The sequence below is a fragment of the Neophocaena asiaeorientalis genome, unplaced genomic scaffold (assembly GCF_003031525.2).
Source record: "Neophocaena asiaeorientalis asiaeorientalis breed wild unplaced genomic scaffold, Neophocaena_asiaeorientalis_V1.1 scaffold52, whole genome shotgun sequence".
NCBI lineage: Eukaryota > Metazoa > Chordata > Mammalia > Artiodactyla > Phocoenidae > Neophocaena > Neophocaena asiaeorientalis.
Genome location: NW_020173927.1, coordinates 2916397 through 2935164, shown reverse-complemented (window position 1 = coordinate 2935164; position 18768 = coordinate 2916397). Strand labels below are relative to the sequence as shown.

The 18768-nt window shown below is 46.6% G+C and overlaps 1 protein-coding gene across 1 annotated transcript in view; it reads left to right on the top strand.

Moving 5' to 3' along the window:
* The first annotated feature begins 11 nt into the window (after positions 1–11).
* Positions 12–18768, top strand: part of UBE2QL1 (ubiquitin conjugating enzyme E2 QL1) — a 43928-nt gene continuing 25171 nt past the window's right edge. Inside the window, exon 1 of the mRNA XM_024752517.1 lies at positions 12–413. Coding sequence (XP_024608285.1) covers positions 60–413 — 354 coding nt within the window. The 5' untranslated portion in view covers positions 12–59. The remainder of the gene's footprint in view (positions 414–18768) is intronic.

Sequence of the window (18768 nt, the reverse complement as noted above, 5' to 3'; positions counted from 1 at the left end):
GCAGCCTGGTTCCCGCGGCGCGCCAGCAACACTGCACGCAGGTGCGCAGCCGGCGGCTCATGAAGGAGCTGCAGGACATCGCGCGCCTCAGCGACCGCTTCATCTCCGTGGAGCTGGTGGACGAGAGCCTCTTCGACTGGAACGTGAAGCTGCACCAGGTGGACAAGGACTCGGTGCTGTGGCAGGACATGAAGGAGACCAACACCGAGTTCATCCTGCTCAACCTCACCTTCCCCGACAACTTCCCCTTCTCGCCGCCCTTCATGCGGGTGCTCAGCCCGCGCCTGGAGAACGGCTACGTGCTGGACGGCGGCGCCATCTGCATGGAGCTGCTCACGCCGCGCGGCTGGTCCAGCGCCTACACCGTGGAGGCCGTCATGCGCCAGTTCGCCGCCAGCCTGGTCAAGGGCCAGGTAAGCTGGGAGGAGGCCGGGGGCGCGCGGGGCTGGCCCCTCGGCGCTCTCGCTCCTGGTGCGCGCGGGGCTGTGTCTCTACCCCAGCCTGCCAAGGGGACACGTTCCCGAGCGCCTCCGCTTCTCTTCCCTGAGCGTTTTCTTCTTTCCCTACTTTTCCATCCCGTCTCTGTGGGTCTCCCGCTTGTTCCCGGTCGGTCCCCATCGCTCTAGAATACGCTCTCTCCCTCTCCGCACACCCTCCTCTCTTTTCTCCTCTGCTGCTTCTCCCCTCTGGCTCTGCCCCTCTACCCTCTGCCCTGATCTCCTGACCCGCTGTCCGTGTGTGCCCCTCCCTTTCCTCATCCTCCGCCCCCGCCCCAGGCTTCCGCTCTCTCCCCCTCCCCCTCCCTCTCCCGTTTACCCCCTTCTCCTTTTCCTTGGCTTATCCCCATCTCCTGACCCCACAGTCTCCCTGAGGGTGGAACTTCACGTGGACTTAGGAATCTAAGTATCCGGCCCAGTTTATTGCCCCCTTCCCTACCACACACGCAAAGTTTCCCCCCCCAACAACAACTCAGGGGGGCTCTGCAGGTGGAGGGCTCTGCAGAGGGCCTGCTGCCTGCTGGTGAATCTGCTCCCCTGCTCTGCCCCCTCTTGACCAGCATGTAGCGCAAAGGTGAAAATTTTGCTCTTGAGAAATTTCACTGGAGAGGCAGAGGTGTGGTTTGAGTGTGACAAAGCCAGATGACCTCAAGGAAATGCATGGTACCTGGCTCCTTCCAGGACCATCACCTTCTGGGTAGTTGTTCAAGGTCTTGGTCTCTCTCAGACCTGTTTCTTCCTTCCGGGTTACCCCTGCCCCGGAGGGTTAAATCCATTATCAGAACTAAAGACTTTTAACTAAATACTGAAATCAGGGGCAGGCTTGGTGCCTGAATCATCTCACCTATTGCACCAGACGGCAGCTTTACCAAAAGAAACCCCAGAGAACTTGAGAGCAGAGAATGAATGAATCTTCTGAAATTTGTCCCACCCCCACCACCAGCTGCAGGCAGAGGCATGATGGTTTTATCTTCCCACATTATATGCTCCTGATCATGTTCAAGTTGGTTGATGTTTTCCCAAATCGCTATTGAACATTACTTAATAAAATTATAATTTAATATGGGCGTCTTTTAGATTTATGAAGAATCCCTGTTTTGTTTAGCAGTCCCGGAATGACCTCGATTTGATCTTTCTACAGCTAGCATTTCAGAAGCCATCAGTCCCCTGTCACCTGCCTCTGTCCCTTTCACAGCAGGATCTTTCACACTAATCAAATAATGCTTGTTCTGCCAATTTCACTAGAGGTGGAGCCCCTGGGATTCCAGGCAAATCGCATTGTGACTCCAGTGGAGAAAGGCACTTAATTCTTGACTGAGGTCTGTTGTTACCAAGTACTATCTTGCTAGTCCATCTTTTCTGGGGTTTAGCTTCCGCTTATTTCTCGCGTTCGAAATAGGAGGGACCTGGCGGCTCTAGAAAGGTGAGGTTTAATGCTTTAACATCAGAAATTCAGTCTGAAGCCTGTGGTTCAGCGCTGGCTCTGATGTGAAGAGCCTGTGATTCGATACCAGCCACGGGGGTGGGAGAGGGTCCCGGTTTATGTTATTATCAGGATTTATACAAATGATGGGGAAAAATATTTTGCAGAAATGCTTCTGTTATTTTTTTCTGAAAGCACTGCTAATCAGAACTCTCTGGAACACTCTCTTACCTTCTTTCATTCTTCACAGAGATGACTTTGGGGATGAGGGGCAGAGGAATATCATTTTGCCTTATAATCACAGAATCATAGCATTTAGATTTGGAAGAGATCCTCAACCACAGCCTGCATTTTGAAAGATGTAGGAAAGTAAAGATTTCAAATGAGAAATAAGGACTTTTTTTTTAGGAGAGATATATGTCAGTAAGTTAAGTGTTTTCCATGTTCACATGAATGCTATGATTGATAGTTCTCTTGGTGCCCCTGCACTTCTATTAAATTAGGCAGGTCCTTGTGTATATATGTCTTTTCTTTGTAATCCAAATTGAGAGTCTTCATACAGTCAGCAAGTCAGAGACCTTATTGTTGAAAGTAATTATCAATATTTTTATTTATTAATTTCAAAATCTTACTTAGTTGAACTCAGGGCCCTCCATCTAGCATATTGTGTTATATCACTTATTCTAAAGTCTAGTTATGAAATACCTGAAAGGGAGGTGAGTACTCAGCCATTTACAAAAATACCAATTCAGTTTCTTTGCACTTTTCGTGCTGACTTCAACATCCAAAAGAGGGTCGTGTAGGTTATACACAAACAACTCGAAATGCAGTGTAAGAACAGGAGGAATGAATGTTCATCAGTGTTTCAGGATTCTGTGCAGGAAAGGATCCTAATAGGGTCTCAGGGCCCTCAGCCTTATGGTGCCTTTCCTGCTTTTGTAAATTTCCTACGTACAGGTTGTTCATTGCACTTACTGCAGTTACCAAATTATTTCCCTAGTTGAAGGTGGTTAAAGGACTTTGGGAAAGCAATCAAAATACCTGATTAGGTATTCAAAGAGAACCAAGAGTGCTACCAAACCAATGATTACTTTAAAAGGCAGAACCGTTCCGTTCTAGTTACATTCCTCCTTCTGTTGGCACTTTCGTTTTTCTTAAGCAATGAGATTAGAAAAGGCTCGTTTTCCTCTTTCATAACTACTAAGCTTAACTTTCTGAATTGGGGATATCCTAAGTTGATTTTGTTTCTCTACCTTTAGAGAAATCATAAGATACTTTTAAGGGTTTCATTGGTAATATTAAGAAAAGATCTGCTTAACCATTTTGTGTATAGTATTAATGTTTGCGTTTATCTCATGGTGTGACAGATTCAGTCATTTCATGAGACCTTTACCTGACTTTTGGGGCCCATGTTATCAAAATCTCTCTTGTGCTACCTTATGGATTGTGGTTATTTTAAATTAACTTAAAACTTTCTTGTATGATATATTCTTTGTAGAGATAATGGCATACATACCTTGCCTATTTGTTTATTACCGAATCCTCTTTTGACTACAAAGAGACACTTTAGGTAACTCTTGGATCCTGCAATTAAATGAAAACTCCCCGTACCTGGGAGGGTCCTGCCCAGGCTGGGCCTCGGCGTTCACTAGCATGTGTACCAGGTCTCGCACCTGGGATGATTGATGATGCAACAGAGACCCTCTCCTTGCAGCTGTGTGAGCAGAAGGCATCCAAAAGTAGCTTGAGGGCGCACTAACTCAGGGTTCTACTTTCACATCAGTTGGCCTCCTGAGTGTCCCCTTTTTAATTAGTTAGACATCGCCAGGGGCAGGGAACCAGATGACACTTGGAAGACAGTTCCTTACTCCTCCTCTGTCCCCTCAGTGCCAACCATGCGCCTCAACCCAGCATGAGGACGATGTGGCAATAATAGCAGTGGCATTTACTGTTTGCTTCATGCCAAGCTCTGGGCCAGCGAAGCACTTAGGGTGTTAACCTTACCTGATTCTACTGTTTCCATGGTCACTGTACAGGTGAGGAAACCTCAGCTCCACACGGTCAGGTGAAATTAATGCAGCCTCGTGTTCTAACACTAGCAATGAGTGCGAGCCTCTGAATACCAGTCCACGTTAGTAAAAGTCAGCGACGGCAGAGTCACACCCAGGCCACCTGAGCCCCTGGCCGTCTCCAGCCAGTGGTTGGCGGTGACCGGTGTGATCATCATTTGTGTCCACAGAAGACAGGTACACAGTCAGCTGTCAGCAGAAGAATGAAAACAACAGGACTAAAACACCTTCAGTTCTTAGTGTTTGAATTAAAAATTGCTAAGCGATTCCGGAAGAGTTATGTTTCCTGACAGCACTAGTTTCTGGAATTTTTGAACACAGAAAACTGGTAGATGTTGCCACGTGTTGTGTGATGAAGAAGTAACAGGCTCTGCAGATCAGCTCTGTTTGACGATAAAGTGCATCGCTGAGGTCGACTTTAGGGCTTAAAGTGTTCTGCACCATGGGTGTCACTGAGAATCCTGCACACGGGCGCGCGCACACACACACACACACAGCCTGTCTTCAGAACCTCTTCCAAAGTACTAGGCCTGGAAATAGCTTTTTACTTATGGCTACACAATCTCCAGGTCTTATCAGAAAAAAGTAATGAAGATAAACAGCCTTGTGGGTTCCTAAAGTTCATTGGCTTCTGAACTATTATAATTCACACAACATTTTTGAAAGCCCTGTGTGAGTGTGCTAGGGCTACTGTCACAAAGTCCCACAGACTGGTGGGCTTCAACAACAGACATTTACTTTTCACAGTTCCAGAGGCCAGAAGTCTGAGCTCCAGGTGAGAGCAGGGTTGGGTCCTTCTGAGGGTGTGCAGAGGATGAGCTCCAGGCCTCTGCCCTTGGCTTGCAGGCGGCCATCTTCTCCCTGTGTCCTCACGTGGTCTTCCCTCTGTGCCTGTCTGTGTCCTAATCTCCCCTTCTGGTGAGGACACCAGTCATACTGGATCAGGGCTCCATCCTAATGACCTCAGTTTAACATTATCACCTCTGTAAAGACCCTGTCTCCAAATACAGTCACCTTCTGAGGTGCTTGGGAATAGAACTCCAACATACCAATTTTGAGGGATCACAGTGCAGCCTATAACAAGCCCAAACAGGAATTTCTTAACCAATCCAACCTCTTATTTCTCTAGAGGCTATTGCTGGTTTGCAAAGTAACATACATGATGCCCATCCGTGTGAACACAGGACCACACCGAGGAGACCCCAGCAGGGCCTACGTGGAATAGAGAGATGGTGGCCGCTTTAAAGGGAAGCTGGGAGAACCTAGCGTGTGAACCGTGACAGCCAGGGGGTGGGTCCTGCCGTGTGACTCACCGAGGAGAGTGGATTTGTGGAGGAGTCTTATGAGTCAACCGTGTCGTTGTGTCCTGTGCCCATGTGTAGGTGACGGAGGTCATTACCACACAGGATGACTCTGCAGCTTGAGGTCTCCATGTACTCGATGGTTCGGAGAAAAAAATAGCTTGTTCTGGTATCAAGTGGGACGGGGCAGGAGGACGCAGACAGGACTCTGCATCCTAAAAATAGTGCCGTGCCAACTTGGCAAGCTCCCACGTGCCCGCTCCCTGGCGAGTCTGCTCATCCCAGGGCTGACGGTGCAGTTAATAATAGTAGTGGCTTACTTTACCCAGAGTTGTAAACTTTTGAGAATCTAAAGTTACAAAAAGAGGATGCAAGTACATTTCTGTTTACTTTCCTGATTTATAGTAAAGGGTGTGAGAGGATTGTTTTCCTTTTTAAGGGTCAGGAGAGTTTGGGGGGGGGGTTGTTTGTTTGTTTAATGGAAAGTGCCAACATGAACAGTAAGTTGAAGTTTGTTTTAACCCAGAATCCTGCCCTTTCTCATCCTCACGAACAGGTGTGTTGGAGTCCAGGTTTAGAAGGAAGGCAGCCTCAGTGGTACCACTCTGGGGACAGCTAAGGAACCAGCCAAATGGCTTTCATGGCTTTCTTTTTAAAGCAGCCACAAATAGTGGGTTCTTTGAGCCACATTTCAAATCTCCTGAATCCTAGATTTTTGCTGTGTTGATAGGGTTGTGGGGAGATGGGGCAGAGGATGGGGACGAGGTAACTCCTTTCCTCTCTTTCCTTTACTTATGGCTACACAATGGCCGGTGGTCCTCAGCCCCAGGTTAATTAGATGCTTCCAGGAACCTTTAAATTATTCCAATGCCAGGCCCTTTCCTCGAAGATTCACACTTCTTGAGGCTAAGATGAGGCCCTGGTAGAGGCCTGTTGGAAAATCTCCTACGTTGATTCTAACGGACAAACCAGGGTTGGAAAAACCACCCTGGACCAGAATTACTCATCACATCTACCATCTTCGGTACATCCTCCCACCAACAACCAGAACAGGGAGCTTCAGGTGATGGTGGATGTAATGAACCCCTTACCTTCCCCCCTCCCACCTTGATTGGACTCACTGTCCTGTGTCCACCCCGACTAGCCCTCTGGAAGCCCTCCTTTTGTAGAGGAGCTCATCATACAGCCCAGTCCTTCCTCCCTGGATCAAGAGGGAGTGTAAACCCTGAAAAAGGAAATGTGCTCAGGGGAGTTGCTCACCCCCGGATCAGACACTGTTGTGAGGGCTTAGGTGCGCGGACCGCCCAGAACTGTGGATAATTAGCTAGTTCACACAGCACAGGTACTGAGTGTCCACTCTGTATCAGGCACACACTGGGCACACGTTGGTGAATCAGATTCACGGAAAGTGCCAACCGCGGAGAACAGACTGTCTAGTAGGGATAAAGCGCAACCCACTCACGTTTGTCTGTGATGTACCAGGCAGCTCCGCAGTTATCGCTTGCTTTGTATTTGCGTGAGTGTCCATTCACTGGTGCAAGTGGACTGGACACCTGGCAGTGGCCTGTGGGTGCGCCAGGGACTTGAGAGAGATGGGGTCCTGGGCTCAGCAGCGTCTTCCAAACTTCTGGGTGACGTTCCCAGAAGGAATGCTCATTGTTACGTGATTGTAACCCTGAGGGTTAGCCTGTTTCTCTGAACATAGTTTCCCTGCTAATAAATGGGAGGATCAGGCATTTCCCAAAACAGACAAAGGAGTCATTGTAATGGCAGAAATATTTCCAATAACATCTACGCTTTCCTACCCAAGGAGTCAGCAAACTAAGATAAGGTTTGATTGTTTAATTCCCCATCGTCACACACTTCATTCCTTCTTTCCTTCCTTCATTCGGGACCCGTTTGCTGAGGGTCTACCATGACTTGGGCACTGAAGACGCATGGTCTTCAGCACTCCTGTGGCAACCTACCCCCATTCTGTGGGTCACCCCTGGTCCTCTCCGCTAAGGGCAGGAGGACCAAGGCCCCCAGATCGAGAACCTCTGGGGAGGAAGCAGAATTGGGACCAACCAGGTGGCAAAGGCTTGGGGGAGGAGGGCAGGGCGGGAGCGGGGAGCCGGGAGGAGCGCCAGAAGGTGCCCTTCCCCACCCGGCAGGCCTAGGTGTGGTCAGGCAGAAGACTAAACGGGCCTCCTCGGTCACGTTCCCAAGCCTGGCTTTTCCTCTCCTCCCTGCCCTCCTGCCTCCTTAGAGGCTTATCATCCCCTGCTTGGATTCCTGGGATGCCCCCGTCCAACCTCTCCATCCCTTTCCATCCTCCCTGCTGCCACCTTCCTGGGTCCTCTAAGACGCACACCTGGCTTTCTCACACCCTTGGTTATGACGGGGACGGAATACATCCAAGCGCCCAATCACTGCCCAGCCTGGGTGCAACTCTTCCACTTTCCACAGCCCCCAGGAAGCCCTTTTCCCACCAGCCCCTCCAGCCACAGCACACCAGCAGGTCTCCATGTTTGCTGAGCTCACAGGTCCGCCCCCATCGGGAAAGCACCCCCTCATGCATCAGTCGAGCCCTGCCATCCCTCAGAACCCTGCCGAGACGTCTTAACTCCTGCAGAAGGCCCCACAATCACTCCTCCAGTAAGGGCATCTGCTCCCTCCTCTAAACACCTCTGCGTTGTCTGGAAGGTGTTCATTTCTACTCTCATCCTGCTAGACTGTGTGTACCTACTTCCAGCTCTGTTCCCCCTTCCCCTCGCCCAATGCCCAGTACATTGTATGTGCCAAATAAATGTGTCCACTGTGCAACTCGCACAACTGCACACACACCCCATCCCCTCCCCTCGTCCCTATTTGGAGTACGGTGAGATTGTGAACTTACCAGGTGCTTGCCGTGGGCCAGCTGCTGTGCAAAACGCTTTAGTGGGTCATGTGATTAAATGCTTTCAACAGCCTATGGGGTGAGCGCTGTTGTTATTCCCATTTTACAGAGGAGGAAACCAAGGCTCGCTTAGCCTGGGGAAGGCAGAGCCCTGCAAATCTGCAGGTTGGGGTCTTCGGGAAGCCCCTTCCTCCAGTGAATGCCTGAAACTAACACAGATGAGCTGCCCACAGTGGCCACTGTGATCCCTCCCCTCACAGAAGTGCTTGTTTTTCCTTTGATCACCTTTATAATGTATCCTATGAAGTATAATCTTAGAGAGCTCATGAAAGACAAAGTTTCTCTAACTGTAGGATCAACCAGTAAAATTACATAAAGCTTAAAGGAGGTTGGTTTAATTCATAACTAAAACTAATCTAATGAAACGTGACTTTGAATTCTGCTGGATTGAATTACAGTGATTTTTGTTTTAGTAATTTTATTTAAAAGGGGATCCCGGCATCTGCCTTTTCATTGACAAGAGAGATGGATGCCTCTTGGTTATTCTCGCAGATCCGAGAAGAACCAGAGGCCCCTTCCTGCCACCTCTGAACCCCAAAGGCCACCCCCAGCATCTGGGGACATCTGAAGACCCCTCCTCACAATAATGCTTTTAAACGCACAAAATAAAATTCATAGGCTTTCAAAGGAAAACAGTCATGCTTAGAAATAGTTATTGCTATTTTTAAAAAGTGATGAACTTTTAAAAATAAAATATGAAACTAAAAAGCATGGCTTTATTAACACATTTAATATCAAGGTCTAGTTACTGTCCTAACTGGACATAGGAAGGGGAACTGATGACATTTCAAGTTGTCTACAATAACTGTCATATGATTTTTAAATGTCTGGGGTTTCTGTTGGTGATAAAATCAAGGCAATGCTAAATCTCTGCTTTGTTACTTCCAATCACAGTTAAATGAAGTGCTGGACTACAGTTAGAGTTAATGAAAATAAAGACATTTTTTTCCATCCAAGTTTGTGTTCCCTGGGGATGCATGGCCCCAAGAACCCCACGGTGGTAGATGGCTCTAAGTGTTGACAGCTGTCTGGGGAAAGAACTTAAAGTTTATCATGCAGCTTATGGCCAGAACCTCTGGGAACGAGGTTTAGGAGCCCGACATATAGCTCAGTCCTACGGTGATCTTGTTGGGTGGTCACAAAAATCACAGGGTAGCCTCCTCTTCGCCCTCTTAGAACTGCCACCTCTCCTTGTGGACTCTTGTCATCACCTCTGTGGACTCTCCATCATCAAGTCATTTTGCACCATCAGGTGTCGATTTCAGATAAGAACCACGATCATGTTATTGACCAAGCACAGATCTGAGAGCTGTTTTTTCACCTCTACAGCCTTGCTCTCTAAGAATCCTATTTGTTAGCAGTATCTTTAAATTAGCTTAATTTTTTGCTGCCGCTAAATTAGAAAATTACATAGAAGAATATAATTATTTCGAACATTTACCTTTATCACCTCTCAACGCACACGTTGATACTGTTCCATATGGTTGAGATTCGTTATTACAGAACACGATGTTCACTTGAAAACTTTTGAGCCACCATTTTGGTTCAAGATGAAAAGCCGGTTCAGAAATCAAACGTAAAATTTTTTTCAAATGCTGTGGATTCCATCAGTTATCACAGGTCACACAGAATGAACACAGATTTCCTCAGTACAACTGAAAGAGAATTTCACCGAGTCAGTGACCCTTTGCCTGACTGAGACCTTTAGGAAAGCTTTTTTCTGTAATGAAATTCAAGAGAAATCTAGTTGAAATGTTTGACCTACATACGTATATGTGATATTTTGACAATTGGAGGCTAATCAACAAAGAACACCAATCTTCTCTTATTGCTTAACAGTTAAGGCCCTGAGCATCTAGGCTAAGTCTTCCTGCATTTGGTAGGAAAGTGACTAGATGTCTTCAGGGTTCTTCCCAACTCTTAAGACTTAGATGAATGCAGCCAGCAATTCTCACAGGGAGCGGGAACAGTATACGGTTCATTGGTCCTCCAGGATTTTTATGCTGTTTTTGTTGTATACTCACTGATTTCCCCATAGTTTAGCAATATTGAAGTCTGAAATTCGACCTCTGAGATCACTAGAGACATGAAGCATCCTCCTTTCCCCCGGGGTTCTCAGCCTGCAGTGTGTATCATTCTGAGAAGGGGTGTTATCTTCTTCATGGAAGTGGAGTCTGTAACACTATCTAAATCAGTGCGTGGGCCTGGGTGGTGTTGCCATAACTACCACGTTAGGTTGGTAAAGTTTTCAGCATCATAGTCAGCAAATAGAAACGGTTCTACCCAGCACGGCTCAGGTGGTTTTTTTCACATTTACGTATGTCTCTTTTTCCCACCTGTAAACTAATCATTTGGCTGTCATCAAATCTTTTGACTGAGGTCATTTCAGTCGCCCTACCCTAAGAAAAACATGCAATCTGCAGCTTGGCCCTGACCATGTACCACTTAGAGTCTCAGAGGCTGGCTGGTCTCCCCAATCAGATAAGGATGCACCCAGCAGCTGTTGGTCCACACCTGATTTGATTGCCTCTGGGGCCAGGATGCTGCACGAGAAGAGGTGACCCTTGTTTAACCCTTTCAGGCCATTTGAAGAAAGGATAGGTGGTCTCACGCCATATCTGTGGCCAGAAGAGCCCCGGAGACTTCAGAACTGGGTCTTGGTCAGTGCCCAACCCAGAAAGACACCCATGGCCCTGAACTCTAAACCCAAGTGTGGGAGGAGATGTATGAAGGATGCAGCCAATGGCAGGATGTAAGAGGCATGGGTCTGCATGGAGGAAGGAGTGAGGGTGCTGCCAGCAGGTGCTGAATGTGGGTCTGTGCTTGAGGTGGGCAAAATGGACCCCCATCCTGGAGCAATACTTGCATCCACTGTTTGCTCTTTACAGAGCACTTCACCTGTGTGGTTTCCTGGAGGTCCGAGACGGCGGGGAGTCCAGCTGGGGAGCCGGGCAGGCTGGCAGCCCGGAGGGCACAGCAAGTGCCTGTTTTCTTGAGCTCCCAAGGGCAACGTGATTGAACCAGACCATCATTCCTCAAGTAGGAACTAGGGGCTTAGTGAGAGTTTCCAAGGGGCATCTTCTCTCCCTATTGTCTCATTTTGTAGCATCATTAAGTAGAAGTTGTCAAATATTCAAGTCTGAAGGACCACTGACTAGAAAGAAGACAGTCCACCCTGAAGGGCTGGACAGAATGAGCTTGTTACAGAACTCGGGGAGGTAAAAGAACGCCCTTGCTAGTGTGCATTCAGGACATAACAAGCCTCGTCCAAAATTCCTGGGGACAGTCCCCATAGAGTCCATGAAAACTTACATACTGTGCCATTAAATTAAGTTGCCCCAAAAGGCTGAGGGAAATATTAAGATTTCTGCTGCAAGGAAATGCTTCTGACATGTCTGCCTTCGAAACCTACAGTGAATTTTGTAATTTGTTTGGTCTTTAGAACAATGCAGTGATACTAACTAGTCTTGTAAGTCAAGCGTAGTTGGAGTGAGTGATAGAAAGAAGGGAGAGTTTTTCATAAGTAATCTTACCTTTCAGACATATGAATGTCTAAATCATCCATTTATTTGCTACTTAGTATCTTCCTTTCCTTTTCACGTCATTTTCTTTACCTAATTACAGTGAATATTGGTGCATTGTACCCAATCTTTATTTTCTTCATTTCTTGCCTGTCTCATTTATCCCACTACTTTCTGCTACTCTTCTAAGTTAGTGAGTCACAGTATTTACAGGTCGGTAGCATTTCAGAAAATTTTTCAGAATGTTCTAGAAGGTTTTACTCTGAGGTTGGGTGAGTGAATCCTTTAAAATTATTTCTTGCAAACCTTGAGCACGTACCATGTGTTCAATTTATAATACAGTGATTTCAGTATTTTTTTTACTTAAACAATAAGACTTCTACTTATTACAGATTTACTTAACTAGTTTACTTATTACAAACCAGAGCCATGTACAACAGAGAGTCTGGGGAAAGAATACGGGTTTAGTAGTAACTGGAAGGGAAAAGAAAGCCATCAGTGAAGAGGAGGGTAGTGTTTCCTCCGAGCTGGGCCTTGGGTGGGGTGCCCCTCCATTTCTCTGCACTGGCGTAGACTGCAAAATTGTAGGCCTGCAGTGTGGCCATGACCTGCTCCCACACTGCCCGGCCCTCAAGCCATGGTCAGGCCATAGAGACTAGGTGTCAGGCCTTGATCCAAAGATCTCCCCAAACCTAGTTAGGCTTAGCATTTGTGCTATGATTTTTTTTGTGTGTGTGGTATGCGGGCCTCTCACTGTTGTGGCCCCTCCCATTGCAGAGCGCAGGCTCCGGACGCGCAGGCTCAGCGGCCATGGCTCACGGGTCCAGCCGCTCCGCGGCATGTGGGATCTTCCCAGACCGGTGCACGAACCCGTGTCGCCCGCATCGGCGGGCGGACTCTCAACCACTGTGCCACCAGGGAAGCCCTGTGCTATGATTTTATGCTGAATTTTTGTTCCAGAATATGCTAAGGTTTTTTTTTTTAAAAACAAATTTGTGGAATCTTGGGATTAAGCAGAGCTGGGGAAACACATAATCCCAGATTTCAGTGATGCTTATTGAGCTGTGATAACATTGGCATTTCCTTGCCATGCAAAGCAAATTTTGTCCCCAGTATAACATGGTTTAAAAGCCTGTGCTAGGAACACCGAAGCTACAAGAGATTTGAAATCCTGCACCACACAAAATTCCAAAGTCATGGTGGTGAATTGTCTCATCAATGAAAAAGAAATGGGAAATAGCCCCAGTCAGTTCCAGTAGAACTGTTTAGCACACAGATTCTCCGTTTGTGTATTCGTTTGTAAGGTTCTGAAGTCCTTTATCAGAAGTAGCTGATTTCACTCTCTCATATGTGAGGATTCTTGTCCACTTCTGGCTGCTTTTCTCAGTTACAGCTGGACTGGACTGGTTATGTGGAGGTCGGAGAGAAAACAAACTCCTACCAGCCCTCCCTGGGGCTCAGAGTGTCTGGGGTCTGGGAAGGCCACCTTTGCAGGCCTCACTGCTGGGCTGCACAGCCCTGCCCCAAGTGTACACACGAGCTTCCGATCACAGCCAGTGGGATGCTAGCACCTCCCCAGGAGGAGCATCTCCCCACAGGGGGAGCAACTCCCCATGGGGGCAGCAGTTCCCTGTAGATGGAGCGCCTCTCCTGGGGCGGGGGGCGGGGAGAGCAATTTGGTGGGGCTCCCAGGGGGCGTGTGGGATCCAAGGGGACTAGCCCAGCCCTTGACCCTAGTAGGCCGTCCACAGCTATTGTAGAATGCAGTTGAGTTTATGACCTTCAGGTACCGCAAGACCATGAATCATCAAAGAAAGATTAAGGGTGATGAGTGCGCGGTAATTGCAGTGTTGGGAAAATGGACATTTTTAGCAACAGGCACTCAATCGAGATGGCGTTTTCTGGTTGATGCTAAGTACCAAAATAATTTTACCCTCTGCACTGTGACCATCCCATGTGATTTAAATTTTTTGTTTTTCTCTAAACACTGAATTGATTGATCCTGGTGTCTTAGTAAGTGAGAATTCATTTTATGAGGTTTTGTTTTTGATCATGTGCCCTTGAAATGTCATTATTCTATTTGCCAGAAAATACACCAGGTGGACACTGGATGGAGGCTGGTGTTTAGGGTCCAAGAGACAGTGGGTGAGGGTCCCTCCCCACTGTCTTCAGATGATCAATCCACACGTAGGGTTCCGTGATTATTTTGTCAAGCAATTTTAATATGAAAGAGCTTCCCTGTAACCACCTCTTTTGTTTCTCTGTCGTCTTATCCTGATTGGAGGTTTCCGTGTTGCCATATAAATTCATTCTCTCCTCCCTCCCTTCCTCTCTCCCTCCTTCCATTCAGCTTATCGGAGCCTGTAATGGCCTATATTATTATTGGAGGGCTCACACCTAGTCAGGGTGGCTAAACAACAGACATTAACTTCTCACAGTCCTGGAGGCTGGAAGTGTAAGATCAAGGTGTCGGCAGGGTGGGTTTCCTCTGAGGCCTTTCTCCTTGGTGTGTGGACGGCCGTTTCTTCCTGTGTCCTCACATGGTCATCCCGTCTGTGTGTGTCTGTGTCCTAATCTCCTCTTCTTACAAGGACACCAGTCAGGCTGGACCTGGGCCCCCTATACTGACCTCATTTTACCTTAATTACCTCTGTATAGACCCTGTCTCCGAACAGTCACATTCTGAGGGATTAGGACTTCAGCATACAAATATTGGGGGACACAATTAAACCCATAACGGATTCTTCCTTTCAAAGCGTGTAAGTTCTAGCCATTTGTTTTCCTCTCCTGACGTTGACCTCTGATTCTGCATCTTCCCGTCGTTGTCCCTGTACCTCCAGGCCCCTTGACTGAGTGACCAGACGTTTCTCATCTAAGCAGCTCCTGCCACATCCACACGTTCTCCTCATCACTGTTAGGTTTCCCACGTCTCTTCGTTTTTCCTGGCATTTTCAGAATCTTTCTTTCTACTTTTCCCCAAAGATGGCAATTGCCTTTGCTTTGTCACGCTTTCCTTTTCTTCTCCACCTGAAGGGTTTCTTCTGGCTTTGTTTGCTGTGGGCTTCTCCCCCTACTTTTATTAGAGCCAGTGATCAGGGGCTCCCAGTCTTCTCTGGCGCCCTCCCCCAGCTCCCCCTTTATCCCTGCGTGCCTTGTGAGTTTTTCTCCACTTTTCCACGTCACAGCTCCTGTAAATCTCCCCACTCCTGCTCCCACATTGCTCCTCCCGTTTTTCCGCGGTTGACCGGAGTGTTCTTTTCTTTCCGTTCTTTCCAGCCGTCACTGTCTCCCGCACCCGCGTCCACACTGGAGCAGCCGTCCATCCTTTTGCCTCTCTCTGGTTCAGGGTTCCCTCTCCTCCGCTTCACCGGGGTTCTGTGCCGCCTTCTCCTCCCGGTCATCTCGGCCCTGGGGGCAGGTGGCTGAGGAAAGGAATGCTCTGCTCCATGCATTTTCCTGGGGGCCTGTAGACAAAAAGAGGACTCTGGGCAAAGCCACGTTGCAGAGGGGATGGTGTCAGGCAGGCAGTGTAGACATGCCGGGTGGACCTAAAGGGAGAGATGCTGATTGGTTGATGATTATTTCAGATGATGGCTTGGGATTCAGTGATCCTGGAAGGCCGCACTAATGGACCAGTTGAGGTCAAAATTATAGTGACTATGCTTTAATCCAATTGATTTTTATGCTGATACACCCAAGTTGATGCATGTTTTTAATCAAAAGTGATTTTTATCATTTTAGATGTCTTTAGATGTAGGAGGCTTTCTGAAAGCCCTCATTTCCATTCTTATGGTATTTTATTCATTCAATTTAGTTACGTGAGAAAACAGTTCTTCACTGGTAAATTTATTGATCATGTCTGAAACAAGCACTTAAGAGTTTGAGGGATACATCAGATTGCAAGGCTTATCAGGGAGAACAATTTTATTCATCCATTTGCACTGTGCATGCATTCTTGTCTTATTGAAAAGTAGAGGAATTCATTAAAATATCCCACAATATCTCCACCAGCCTGAGAACAGGCTAGGACAGCCCTTCGTGATGATTCCCGGCAGAGGCAAACGTGATTTATACACACAGCCATCCCCGTCTCCTTCCAGCGTCCTTGAACTCCTCTTGTTCAGCTCCGGTCCACCTAAACGATCCCTCCTATCTCTGGTCCTCTTGGAACCTGGAATTCTGTAGAGCAAGACAGGCTTGGTTTTATCACCAGCCTTGACAGAGGACAGTAGCACTGTCTGAGCCCGTCCTGCATCTCTTCAATCACAATTATGTTATTTCTGTGGATCCAGACGAAATGCATTGCAGATGACACTCAGCATCTTTGTCACGATTGATTGCCAAGGCCAACTGACCCCAGATGTTACTTGAGTGGAGGGATTTTTCCACAAACTTCACAAATATCAGAGTCTAACAAAATGTCATGAGACTGAGCCCTTAATACATATAATCCAAGGTTTCTTATAAAATAAAAATGCATGTTTAAAGTTTTAAGGTAATTTTCTTATTCAAACAGCATACACTTAGAGGTTTCATCTTAATTTCAGGATGATATCGCTGACTTTCACAGGATCATAATTAAAATGATTGGTGGGGTTTTTTTCTTCCACTAAATGCATTTAACCACAAAAAGCTAATTAAATGAGAAATAACAGATAGGTTATCTCTGTTGCTACTGACTTTGATCTTCCCCCATGATGATAATGATTTATTAGAGAAGTAGATGGCTTTAATTCGGTTCAATTTAACAACAGTCATTGAGTTGGAATCAAATGCCCTTTTGCGATGAAAGTGAGACCAGGAGATGTTTTATTTTTTTTATCTTTATTTTATTTTTAATTGACTTTATTGAAGTATAGTTGATTTACAGTGCTGTGTTAGTTTCTGCTGTACAGCAAAGTGATTCAGTTCTATATATGTATATATATACATATATATGTGTGTGTGTGTGTGTGTGTATATATATTTTTTTCTTTTTTATATTCCTTTCCACTGTGGTTTGTCATAGGATATTGAATAAAGTTCCCTGTGCTCTACAGTAAGACCCTGTTGTTTATCCATCCTATATATAATAGTTTGCATCTGCTAATCCCAAACTCCCACTCCATCCCTCCCCCACCCCCCTCCCCTTTGGCAACCACAAGTCTGTTCTCTATGTCTGAGAGTCTGTTTCTGTTTTGTACATAAGTTTATTTGTGTTGTATTTTAGATCCCACATATGAATGATGTCATATGATATTTGTCTTTCTCGGTCTGACTTACTTCACTTAGTATGATGACCTCTAGGTCCATCCATGTTGCTGCAAATGGCATTATTGCATTCTTTTCAATGGCTGAGTAATATTTCTTTGTGTATATACCACATCTTCTTTATCCATTCATTTGTCAATGAACACTTAGGTCACTTCTATATCTTGGCTATTATAAATAGTGCTTCCATAAACATAGGGGTGCATGTATCTTTTCAAATTAGAATTTTCATCTTTTCCAGATATATGCCCAGGAGTGGGGTTGCCGGGTTGTATGGTAGTTCTATTTCTAGTTTTTTGAGGAAGCTCCATACTGTTCTTCATAGTGGCTGCACCAATTTGCATTCCCACCAACAGTGTAGGAGGGTTCCTTTTTCCAGGAGACATTTTACGATAGACACTCAGGTAAGAGCCCGCATTGGTCCATGGGCATCACAGGCCAAAAACGCCAAGGGGAGCCGAGGTGCAGGTGTGTTTCTGTGCACCAGCACTGAGTCCAGAGACTCGAAGGTCCTTAGAAGGAAGCACATGGTGTAATGCCTTTGTCCCTTAAATGCAAGATGGTCCCTCAGAAGACTGTCCTTCCCAGAGGGCAGTCTGGGAATGGCCTGTGTCCCCTCGAGGCAGGGATTGTGATGAGCTGGTTATAAGATGCTATTACAGCTTTATCATCATCATCATCATTAATTTTTTCGATTCTTACCATGACTATCAGGGGCGCAGGATTTCCTGAAGGGGCCACGAAATGCATAGATTTTGTGGCAATGTACAAAATGTTAATGTTGTATGTTATTCTGTTTAATGTGTAAAATTTTTAAGTTTTTTCTGATTATAGAAAGTAGTACATGCTTATTGTACAAAATTCACGCAGTACCAGAAAGTACAAAATAGAGAATGAAGAGATCCGGAATTCCACCTGCCAGAAATAATAATTTTTTACACACATGCACACCACACATACACATACACACACACACACACTCACACACTCACACACACAATTACACCAGTGTAACAACTTAAACAGTAATGGAATTACGCTCTGCGTGATGGTCTGAAGTTTGCACATCTTTTCTCGCCAGTGCACTGTGGATGTCTGAATATTAGGTCAGCTGATCTAGATCGAGGTCACTCTAAAAGGCCACGGAGGACTTCCCTGGTGGTGCATGGTTAAAAATCCACCTGCCAATGCAGGGGACACTGGTTCGATACCTGGTCTGGGAAGATCCTACATGCCACGGAGCAACTAAGCCCATGCGCCACAACTACTGAGCCTGAACTCTAGAGCCCATGAGCCACAACTACTGAGCCAACGTGCCACAACTACTGAAGCCCTAGTACCTAGACCCCATGTTCCACAACAAGAGAAGCCACTGCAATGAGAAGCCCATGCACCGCAACAAAGAGCAGCCCCCGCTCGCTGCAACTAGAGAAAGCCCATGTGCAGCAACAAAGACCCAATGCAGGCAAAAATAAATAACTTTATAATAAATAAATAATTAAAAGCCCACCGAGCACCCTGGGTGTGGAATCGTGCATTCCTGATCTGTCCTCTGGGCGCCTTCCCTCTTATCTTTCCTGTACATCACAGTCACTCACTTGCGCTTCTGTTACCATGAAAGACACTCCCAGAAGTGGGTCAGTGGATCAGAGGGTGTGGACACTCACATATTGATGGGAGAATGTTGTCAAATTGCCTGTCATCAAGATTATGCCAGGTTGCATCCCATCAACAGCATGAACTAGAAGCCTCCCCCCACCTCAGTAACT